The sequence below is a fragment of the Bidens hawaiensis genome, unplaced genomic scaffold (genome assembly GCF_021521415.1).
Source record: "Bidens hawaiensis isolate Kalapana, Puna unplaced genomic scaffold, B.hawaiensis_p1.1 tig00035453_1, whole genome shotgun sequence".
Classification (NCBI taxonomy): domain Eukaryota; kingdom Viridiplantae; phylum Streptophyta; class Magnoliopsida; order Asterales; family Asteraceae; genus Bidens; species Bidens hawaiensis.
This window is the reverse complement of record NW_027505368.1, coordinates 119,724-131,898: the sequence shown is the minus strand read 5'-3', so window position 1 is coordinate 131,898 and position 12,175 is coordinate 119,724. Positions and strand designations below refer to the sequence as shown.

The following is a 12,175-nucleotide window of genomic DNA, read 5'->3' as shown; positions in this document are numbered from 1 at the left end:
CCTGGACAGATTATAGATAATCTGGGGGTTAAGTAATGTTTCCCACGGATGAGATCTAGCTGAGAAGGTTGTTCTTCAGGAGACCTGCAAAACAGACACCGTAAGCTCGTCACTGAGAAGGGGGGGGGGGTTCCTCCTTGTGACCACCCTCCGGCGTGAGAATCAGACTAGGTTGCTCTGAATATAAGAGTATATTAAGAGATTGCTAGATAAGATTGAGATATCAGATGCCCTTACCATTCCAAGATGTTGGAGTATTTATAGCCGAAGGTAGGTTTCCTAGAAGGTACAGCCGGCTGAATAGTATTCCTGTTCTACCAACAGTGGACTATGCACAGGCCATACTGGTTGGTGGATAGATTACGGCAAACAGTAACAAAGTCGGCTGCACTATTCCACCAACTGTAGATTATGCACGTCCCACCTACTGTGGATTATACGCAGGCCATGCTGGTTGGTGAATAGGTTACGGCCAACAGTAACACTATTCTACCAACTGTAGGCTGCGCATGCCCCTCAGTAAGAGTTGGTGAGTAGGCAGCGGCTAATAGTGACAAACAGTACTAGAGGGTGCTCCTCCTCGTACTGTTGTCGGTGAGCTGTCACCCTGTGATTGGCTCATGGGCTGTTCTGGTCAGATTGTCTGTCCTATCCATACCTTGGTAGGTATAGTACAAAAGATCTTTCAGAATCATACGGACTGGCTCATTTTGGCGGGATTGTTCCCGCCTTGCTCATTCCTTCATGTGACTACTGAAGTAGCTATTGTCTTGTGCGTGTAGCCCTGCTGTCTGCGGGTAGCCTTCCCTGATGGCTTGTATCCGCAACTGCGGGAACAGGCGGGGTACTTCACCATTGGGAGGCTTTCCCTGCGTGTACAGCTTGCGTACTGCGCGTAAGGTTCTCTGAGCATGGTGGGTCCTGCGGGAGCAGATGGCCTTTGCGCAGTCGTCCCTGTTCAAGGTGAGTCTTGCGGGACCAACTGGGCTCTGCTGGGACCTACCTCTTCACCCCCCCTCCCAAAAAAAAAAAAAAAAACTTGAGATGACTCTGGTGATACATGCTGAGTATGAGTGATCAGATGCAATGTGTTTACCATTTTGCAGATGACAGCATGGCAATAATGATGGCTTTCCAAACACCACAGTTGGAGATCATGGGCTTAACAACCGTTTTTGGTAATGTTAACACAAAAGACGCCACACGCAATGCCTTGATTTTGGTACGGCTTGATATCATTTTTAGTTGTATTTTTAATTCAGTCTGGATCTTGCTCATGATCAATTTACAAGTTTTGTTTTGTAAAAGGATAGTGTGAGATAGCAGGATGCCATGGTGTCCCAGTTGCCGAAGGTAGCTCTCAACCTCTAAAGGTATATTCCTCTTTCTGCCAACCCCATTGTCACTTTTGTAGCGCTTGCACTTAAAAACAAACAAACGAACGAACAAACGTATCCAGTGATATCCCCCTTATAGTAGAGCTGTTGGGATGAGGCAAACCAACCTTTCTCTATCCCATGGGAAACAGAGGCTGCTCCCGCTAACTAATCAAACTATATGAATTGATTAAATCTTAGGGTGGAAAGCCGAAGATTGGTGACTTTGTTCATGGTTCAAATGGATTAGGTGACATAAATCTACCAGACCCGATATCAAAGAAAGTAGAAATATCAGCATCTGAATTTTTAGTTGAAAAAGTTTCTCAACATCCCGGTGAAATATCTATACTTGCACTTGGCCCGCTCACGAATTTGGCTATGGTAAGCTAAAAATGTGGTTATTAACTTATTATCAGTTTACCACATCATAGTTAACTTGTTGGTTGTTTTAATATAGGCCATTAAACGGGACTCGTCATTTGCAACTAAAGTGAAAAGAGTGGTTATACTCGGTGGAGCTTTCTTTGCACTCGGAAATATTAATCCAGCTGCAGAAGCAAATGTACACCATTTCTTGCTCTTTATTCTCATGTTAAAAACAAATAAAATAGGCGGGTTGGGTAGCGGGTGAAAATGGATTATTTCATAGTATGGGTCAGGTTCGGTTGACCCGCTAGCAAAAATTTCTTCTAATATGCATTCAGTATGATTACAAAAATTATAATTTTACAGTAACAATATTCATTTTAAAAAGTTACGAAAACTGTAATATTTTTTTAGTAAAACCACGAGGACTAAAACCGTATTTAACTCTTTTTCCCATTAATCAGGCAACATTTCAACCTGTTTGACCACTTTTTTAGATCATACCCATTGTACCCCTTATGAATATTATCTGCAGATTTATGGGGACCCTGAAGCAGCAGACATTGTGTTCACTTCTGGGGCAAATATAACTGTTGTTGGCATAAACATCACAACACAAGTCAAACTAACAGGTCAACTCATTTACTCGGGCCATACTTTCTAGATTCACACGCCTTTATAATAACATAACTAAAGTTAGACACTTTGATTTGTGGCTGTCAGATGATGATCTTGATCAACTGAGGCGGTCTGCAGGGAAACATGCTAAATTTTTGGGAGACATTACTAAATTCTATAGAGATTGGCATGTGAAATCTGATGGTCTTTATGGTATACATGATTGCATTTAGATTTGTTTGATGATTAGAGTGAAATTTAAACATTTTAAGTTTTTTGTTTAATTCGTTTAGGGATATTTCTTCATGACCCGGTCAGTTTTGTGGTGCTTGTTCGGCCTGATCTTTTCACATACAAGAAAGGCGTTGTTCGAGTGGAAACACAGGGAATCTGTGTTGGTCATACTCTAATGGATCAAGGATTGAAAAAGTAAATTCTTTGTTATACTTACTTTGACTTTTGTGGTCAAACCTTTTTTCAAAGTTGTTAAAGGATTTTTACCTTAGTTTCAAACTAACATTGCAAAATCTATATTTCTCTAGTGTATATAAATGTATATATTGATTAGCTGTCAAATGTTTTTGAAATTATATAACTAATCCTTATGAATTAGTGGTTTTAAAGTAGTCAGCTTGACCTCAAAAGTCAAATGAACTTTTTCTCCTTGAAAGGCTGGTTTTCATGTATCTTATGTTTTTGCTGATTTATGTTTGTGTGGAATGATGCAGATGGAATACGGAGAATCCATGGACGGGCTATTCGCCGGTTTCAGTTGTGTGGACGGTCAACGTTGATGAGGTTGTTAAGTACATAAAAACTGGCTTGATGAAACCATAATTAGTAATTAACGTGATGATCATGGAAATTATAAAACAACATTTGAAAATTTGTCTTTTAATGTGAAGTTTCCTTTCATTGTTGAAATGTATTTTGAATAGTTTTCCGCGTAAAGAGTCCCCAACTCTAACTTTATGTTTCAAAATAACTTGTTCATCACTTTCCAAGTACAAAAAGAAATTTATCCATTTAGGAGTGTTTTTTAATTGGTTATTGTTAAATTGTGTGTAGCGTAAGGTATAATGTATTATCTAATCGGTCCTAGTGATTGATTTGATTCAGATTCCCTCTCCTATAAACATGTTGCCTTAGGCATAGTGAAACAACAATAGGGGTCACCGCGTCATGTTTTCTGAAACTACGTCGGATTCTTTTTCACTATATAGGGTAAACCTTAAATAGACCATGTCTATTATAATCTCAACCACCTAGGCACCTAGTCTCCAAAATTTCTTTGCTATGTTTGAAATATGCTTTCGGCTTTGCTCAAACACCCTGAAACCGAATTCTAAGACCAACATATGCCTTTCCTCTACCCACCTTGTAAAGTAGGTCCCATATATCTACTAAAAGGAATTCACATTGCCATAGATTGTTGGGAAAGTTCCAACAATATCAATTCCCATATTACGGAGGGCCCATGCTAAATATAACTAGATTCAGGCTCAGCCTTGAAGGTGTGCTAGCCGTATTTTCTGCCGGGGTACTTTTTTTTCTGGGGCCAAAAAAGTATATATATATATATTCATATTTTATGCGTATTTAAAATTCTTATGTTATTATAAATGGATTTTGATCACTCTTAAAATTATTGGGTCCAAACAAAATTTTATTCTACATCTAATGGTTAATATTTAGGTTATTAGGTCTAAACCGACAACAACCATACCCAGTAAATCTTACTTAGACTACAACCATTGGCAATCCAAGATTGCAAACCCTCAATTTATTTTAAAAAGAAAAAAAGAAAAAATGGATTTAATTAGCCAATCCAATTGATGGCTCAAATGAGATTGCAATCTCAAATTTGGTCAAACTTGTGACCACATGTCACAATGTGAGTGGATGTAATTTTCTTTTTTTTTCTTTTTTATTCTCACCAATTAATTATATATATTTTTTGGTTTTTGTTTTATAACTTATTATATTTGACTTTTTAAAAAAATCTAAAAACACAGTCTTACTTAGTTTTTTTTTTGTGAGCATTCCGGTATAAATTTCGTTAATAATGGAGTTTGTTTAAAAATCGTATTTTTTATATAAAATTTTAGTTTTAACCATTATTGAATTATCTTATTTGAACCACTAGTACCTTAACTATTATGATCCATCCGAATTTCTTAATGATAGGCCTACAAACCGACAATGAAGGAGTTCTAATGAAGATGATGAACCACTCTTTCAATACTCTACTGAACGAATTGCAAGCCTATCCAGTTATATGACGAATATGGCACAACTTCGTAATAGAGAAGCTCATAACATTCTAAAAAACGATTTGATTGAGCATATATGGCAGAAATTTGGTGTTGATGAATAAGTATGTAGTTTTGTATCATTAATATGTGTAATTTTGTATTTCATGCTACTATTGTAACTTATTTTTATCTATTTTATAAAATGTGTTTGATTAATATATATATTTAAAGTTTTTTATATTTAAAAAAAATAAAATTACTTAATTATATTTATATAATTAATCAAAACTAATTATAAATTGAATTTATATAATAAAAAAAGGATGAGATTGGGTTGTTAATGGGAGTAAAAGATTGGAGTGGGTTAAATTTTGTAGATTGAAGAGAGAGAAATTAATTTTATAATGTGAGATTGAGATTATTGAGATTGTTGATGGGGATACTCTTATAGCACAGCTACTAGTAGGGCCTGAGGAGGGTGAGATGAGGCAAACCTTACCTCTACTCATGAGAACAGATAGTTACTTTCAGAGAGACCCCCAACTCCAAGCCAAACAATATATATATATATATTATGTGTGTGTGTGAAGATGCTAACAATCGAAGAAAAATAAAAAGGGTAAAGTAAGACATATGCAACATATATACATAAAAAGAGATGAGCAAACTCTATAGTAAGATCTAGGCCACTAGACAAAGCTAAGACTACAAAATTCTATCCTAAAAGTCCTTAATATTAATTATACGTCTCCACGAACTCCTATCATGGACCATGTGCTCATAGAGGTGCAATTCTATCAAATCATACTTAATACACTCATCCCAAGTCAGTCTGGTCTACCTCTACTCCTCTTCCCCCTCTACAGCAAGGGTTACTACCACCCAAACCAAAATGACAAAATCAATAATAATAAAAAAACTAATAATCAGTTAAAAAAAGAAAAAAAGAAAACGCCAATCAAAATAAGCCTCTAACGATGCTTCGTTGTTCTCATTCCTTCTTCCAAGTTTCAATCCTCCTTCTTCAGTTCCCTGCCACCAGTCACCACCATCTCCAGCAATCCATCATTGTTGGCGCCACCGAACATAACATCAGTCACCGCCATACCAACTCAGTGACTCACCAAGGTATGATTTTAAGTTTTAACTATTTGATTATTTTATTTTATGGCTGTTAAGCTATTTGGTTGAACAATTGGATATTTGATTAATAAATACCGTGAAATGGTGATCAAACAATTTTTTGTCTGATTTGCTATCAGAGTTTCACGAATCATCGGTTAGCGGTTAGATACTATTGTATTTGATTTTATTAATACATTTTTGCTAATTTATTGTTATAACTCAAATGTCGTTTAAAAAAAATAGGTTATATATTTCGTTGCTCGTAAGGGGTTACTGACCTTTTTATTTTAAATCGATCGAGGTACTAAAATTTTCGGAGACGGCCCTAACTAGTTTTACATGTTATAAGATACTCATTGAGCCATAGGAGATCTTGTAGAAGGTCAACAATTCCCCCAACTCCATAATATTATCAACCACCACTCGTTTCTAGAATCCTACTAGAGTACTAGGTATGTATGTATTGATGTCATCAATTGAAGTCATCCCAATTTATTGTAACTTTATTTAGGACCACCACTTGAAAGGCATATATTGATTTCCCTTTATATAAGAACCTTAAAAGATGAATAAAATTATCTTGAAATTTTATGACCATTTTTAAAAACTGTATTAAACAAAACATGCTTTTATATATTAAATAAAATAGTAAGAAGTTTTGATACTCGGAGAATCAATTAACTTCTTGATCTTTCTCTGATACCGCCCCTATTGTGTACTATGTATCAAATTTCAAGTGTTTAATAAGACCACTTTTAGATTGAAGCCTCTGAACTTATACTTTCTCTGTAAATAGTATATGGAGTATAGAAAATATCAAAATACCTAAAACCGTTCTTCATTGGAATCTTTATTAAAAAGGAAAAAAATAAAAACAATAGTGACCCACTATATTTAGAGAGTGAATATCTGTATAATTTGTGAATGTATAAAATCGAGAAACATCAATAAACTAAGTGTTTGTGAGTAAGTTAGAAATGAAGAATAAGACGTGTGAGAGCAATCACATTAGATTCTTTATCTTCATCTTATTCATCTCTATTATTTAAAAACTTCTTATGTTTTTCACCTTCATCAACATCTCTATTCTCGTTCACATTTTTTCAAATTTTAGAGTTTGTGAAAAGTGTTTCTCTAAATATAGAGATGCAATATTCATCAATCTTTATATCTTTTGTGAGTGTCTAGGAAAGAGATAATATAATAAATTAATTGTTTGTGACTGAATAGAGAATGTGATGTTAAGAAATTATACAAAATTTAGAGAAATGTAATAATTAGTTAAATTATAGATATGTAAATGTTAAAAGTATTCACATTGGAGCATCTATCTCATTTTCTATAACTTAACTAAAAAAACATTTCTTTAAAATCTTATTTATTTTTCAAGTGCCTTTCACATCTAAGCCTTCATCCTTCTCTATCTTACCCACATACATTTATTTTATTATTTTTTATATTCTCTATTTTTATCACCCGGGAAATCATCACCAATTCCATGTTCCCGGGTCCTGTCCAAGTCGGAATTTTCTAGTCGTGACAAGTGGTTGGCGGTGACATTTTCAGCTCTCCTCTTATCTTTAATTTCTAAATCGAACTCCTGAAGCAAAAGGATCCAACGAAGGAGTCGAGGCTTCGCATCTTTCTTAGCGAACAAGTAATGCAGAGCCGCATGATCAGAGAAAATGATAGCCTTAGAAAGCATGAGATATGAACGGAATTTATCGCACGCGAAAACAACCGCAAGAAGCTCCTTCTCTGTCGTGGTGTAATTCTCCTGAGCATCGTTAAGGGTCTTGCTAGCATAATAGATGGGATGAAAATGTTTCTCTCGACGCTGCCCTAACACGGCTCCAACAGCAAAATCGCTCGCATCACACATGATCTCAAACGGAAGATTCCAATCGGGAGCAACAAGAATAGGAGCACTCACTAACCTCTCCTTAATCAAATCAAAGGCCCTCAAACACTCCTCACTAAAATCGAACGGCCTATCTTTTTCTAGAAGCTGGGTCATCGTACGGGAGATTTTCAAAAAATCTTTTATAAAACGGCGGTAGAATCCCGCATGACCTAAGAAACTACGAATAGATTTCATGGAAATGGGCGGTGGAAGTTTGGAAATGGTGTCTACCTTAGCTCTATATACCTCAATCCCCGCACTAGAAATTTTATGACCTAAAACAATACCCTCACGAACCATAAAATGACATTTCTCTCAATTAAGCATAAGGTTCGTTTCTTCACATCTAGCGAGCATTCGATCTAACTTACGCAGACAATCATCGAAGGAATTCCCAAAGACAGAAAAATCATCCATAAAGACTTCCATGGAATCCTCGATTAACTCATAAAAAATGGCCACCATGCACCGCTGAAATGTAGCTGGAGCGTTACATAATCCGAATGGCATGCGTCGGTACGCGAATGTGTCAAAAGGACATGTAAATGTGATCTTCTCCTGATCACCCGGGGCTATGGGGATCTGGAAATAACTGGAAAATCCGTTAAGGAAACAGTAGAACTGTTTTCCTGACAAACGCTCAAGCATCTGATCGATGAATGGAAGCGGAAAGTGGTCCTTTCGTGTGGCCTCGTTAAGTCTGCGGTAGTCGATGCAAACTCGCCACCCTGTTACAGTCCGTGTCGGTATGAGCTCATTCTTTTCATTCGTGATAACTGTCATACCGCCCTTTTTAGGGACCACCTGGACTGGGCTAACCCACGCGGAGTCGGAGATCGGAAAAATCAAACCAGCATCGAGCAACTTAATAACCTCCTTCTTCACAACCTCCTGTATGTTCGGGTTAAGCCTCCTCTACGGCTGCACCACAAGTTTAAACTCGTCCTTCATAGAGATTTTATGTGTGCAGAATGACGGGTTTATACCTTTGATATCCATAAGCTTCCATGCGATGGCATGCTTATGAGATTTTAGAACAACCATCAACTTCTCCTTCTCCTCCGTCTCCAAACTCGAAAAGATGATGACGAGAAATTGAGACCCCTCCCCTAAAAACGCATACTTGAGGTGAAATGGTAAATCTTTTTGCTCTAAATATGGGGGGGGGGGTCTCAACAGATGGTTTTTCAATCGGAAACTCTCGCTCTTCAACCGCAAGGACATTAGAAAATATTTGGGAACTCATGATCGGTTCGTGTCCTCCTGTCTCAAGTAACTGCTGCTCCTCCTTCTCCTGCAACTCAAAATCAAATTTTGTCATCTCGAATGACTGATTCTCCACATCGATGATCTGGGTGTCGGTCGTGTCTCTTTGGCAGACCTTCGTAAGATAGTCTCCTACATGCATCATGAAAGTGTCGATGAAATAGAGAGTGTCATCATGCTGTTGAGTATGCCTCATTGATTTCTGCATGTCGAATGTGACCGTGTCATCATGAACTTGAAGAGTTAATTTGCCATCGGCAACATCAATGAGAGCGCGTGCGGTGGCTAAGAATGGATGGCTGAGGATGAGCGGGACTTTCGAGTCCTCATCCATATCGAGAATGACAAAGTCGACCGGACAGATGAATTTGTCCACCTGCACCAACATGTTCTCCACAATGCCCCTTGGGAACTTCACAGATCGGTCTGCCAGCTGGATACTCATTCAGGTGGGAAGCAGCTCTCCCACGTTAATTTTGGCAAACACAGAATAGGGCATGAGGTTAATGCTTGCACCGAGGTCGGCCAAAGCATTGCTAACATGAAGATTACCAATCAAGCAAGGAATGGTAAAGCTGCCCGGATCTGTCATCTTCCTAGGAAGCTTGTGTTGGGTTTCTATGGATATTTTAAACTTAGTTAACCATTTAACTAGTCACAATTAAGGCGGAAGCGTGATAATACAAACTAAACATATGTATCCATGTGTTTATATATGTATATATATTACAAGTTTATAGGAAATGTGTACATGAACAACCTAATTTATTCATGTTAAAAGATTACCAATAATCTATTTATTAGAAACCCGAAGCAAGGATCAAATGATACGGGAAAACTAAACTATCAAAGCTATAAACACTTACATTCTTAACCTTTTAAGAGTGTAGTTGATGTTGAAGAAGATGATGATGTTGATGCTAGACTTTCAAAGGGAAAATCCTCAAACGGAAGATACCCCGAGCCTCCAACACACACCGAACTTTGTTAGGGAGCTTGAACACGAATAATCGAGACCCGAGCCTCCTTTTGATCTTGGCCGTAAGCAAGACAAAGAAAGAAAGAAAGTCTTGTGGTTGTCTTACTTGAAAACCTTTTTGTTGCTTGTTAGAATATATATATATATATATATTCACACTCAACACTTAATCAAATCATTCATACATGGTGTTAAATTTTAGTCAAGTGTATATCACTCAAGCTCCACCAAACCATGACAAAGTTTGACCAAAACTTTGGGGTGTGGGGCCCACCCAAAACCGGCCCCAAATATATATATTTATTTATTTATTTATTTTTTTTATTATTTATTTTATACTTTATAAAATATATAAACACCCCATCTTTTATAAACCATTTTATAAAAGAACACATAGTTAAATAATCATTCCAATAATAATTATTTGAATAAATAAATTAACCAATTAATTTATTTAACACTTTCAAGTAAGTATTCAGAAACCCGATTTTCTGAATGTATCGTGTTCTGTATTTGTCTCATAGATCTTATCTTAACAAATACATAATTGGTGTGTGTCTAACTCGTTATTGGGTATGACCCGACTTGGATCAAACACAACTAGCCACATTAACCTAATTATGTGTCTCGGGCATACGGTATTCCAACAATCTCCCACTTGCTCGTGACTCATAAGATGTTAATGCTAATGGTGAATATCGCCTAACAACAGGTCACCACCCCTAGTATGTTTGACTAAGTGCCATTCAATAACATCATCCCCTTCAAGTCCATACTTGATATGATATAGGTAAGTCTTATCATTACATCCCTTTGTTACTAGATGTCCTGTCAAATCGAAGAGACACAGAGTGATCATTCTCTCAATGATTTAACTTAACAGGCCTTAGACATCTAAACTCTCAACACATAAGAGGAACAAATCCCATCTTGACTGCATACATCCTCGTTGACATCTCATATGATATCTGAGCTCTTTCTTACACGTCATCGTGTTACCGAAATAACAAAGAAGAGAGTCAAGTTATCAGACTTGATGAAAAACCAGATCCAATATGCATCTCAGGTCAAAGGACACAATGATACTCGCCTTTACTCAAGGATTACTTATGATCAGTTGCACTAACTCCATGCAGTGATCCTTGAGAGCGGATCATGTCCAACATTTGTATCCCACAAATATCTATGAACCTTGGTGGCAAACCTATGCCCTATATTCATCACATGAATATCAACCAATCCGGGTTCATAATAGTCTTACCTTCATACTTGTTCCCACAAGTATGATCGACTACGGACGTTTAGAACAACATAAGTTATTCATGGATTAAACATGCAAATATAGAACATAACTCATTGAATAATTAAAACATAATTAATTTTCATGAGATACCCATTACATTCGTTCTTATACAAACACTAAATACAGATTAAATCCACTCACTAGAATACCGAAGTCCTAATGCACAAACATGACCCTCATGCTTTGGCCTATCGAGGAGCTTCGTGAGTGGGTCCGCAATATTTCGATCGGTATGAACTTTATGAATACATATCTTTCCCTTTTCAACTTCATCCCTTATGTAGTTGAATCTGCGCTCAATGTGCCTCGTTTTCTGATGAGCACGAGGCTCCTTGATCTGTGCAATAGCACCCTCATTGTCACAGAATATCTCTAGGGGCTCTTGAATGGTAGAGATAATCCCTAGATCCATGATGAACTTTTTCATCCATGCAGCCTCTTGGGCTGCCATTGAAGCGGCGATGTACTCAGATTCTGTAGTGGATAACGCGACAACATCCTGCTTCGAACTCTTCCAAGAGACAGCGCCTCCATTCAAAATGAAGACATATCCCGACTGTGACCGAGAATCATCTCGGTCAGTTTGGAAACTCGCATCCACGTAACCCTTTACGACGAGTTCCTCCTCACCAGACCCATATATTAAAAACATATCCTTAGTCCTTCTAAGGTATTTTAATATATTCTTGACAGCCATCCAATGACTGTCACCTGGGTTGTGCTGGTATCTACTCGTTATGCTCAAAGCATACGAGACGTCCGGTCTAGTGCACATCATTGCATACATAATAGATCCTATTGCCGAAGCATAAGGAACATGCTTCATCCTATCCTGCTCTTCCTTAGAGCTAGGACTTTGGGATGAGCTTAACACGGTTCCTCTAGGAATAGGTACCAAACCTTTCTTAGAGTTTTCCATCCTGAACCTTTTCAGGATTTTATCAATGTATGCACTTTGATTGAGTCCGATCAATTTCCTTT

At 37.3% G+C, this 12,175-nt stretch overlaps 1 protein-coding gene across 1 annotated transcript; it reads left to right on the top strand.

Moving 5' to 3' along the window:
* The first annotated feature begins 1,111 nt into the window (after positions 1 to 1,111).
* On the top strand, positions 1,112 to 3,221 carry LOC143612723 (uridine nucleosidase 1-like). The gene is made up of 8 exons (XM_077086636.1): positions 1,112 to 1,222; positions 1,314 to 1,373; positions 1,578 to 1,760; positions 1,837 to 1,941; positions 2,281 to 2,377; positions 2,469 to 2,576; positions 2,657 to 2,792; positions 3,092 to 3,221. Exons 1-8 carry the CDS (start codon positions 1,115 to 1,117, stop codon positions 3,198 to 3,200), a joined length of 906 nt encoding a protein of 301 aa, XP_076942751.1. The 5' UTR covers positions 1,112 to 1,114; the 3' UTR covers positions 3,201 to 3,221.
* Positions 3,222 to 12,175: the final 8,954 nt, after the last annotated feature.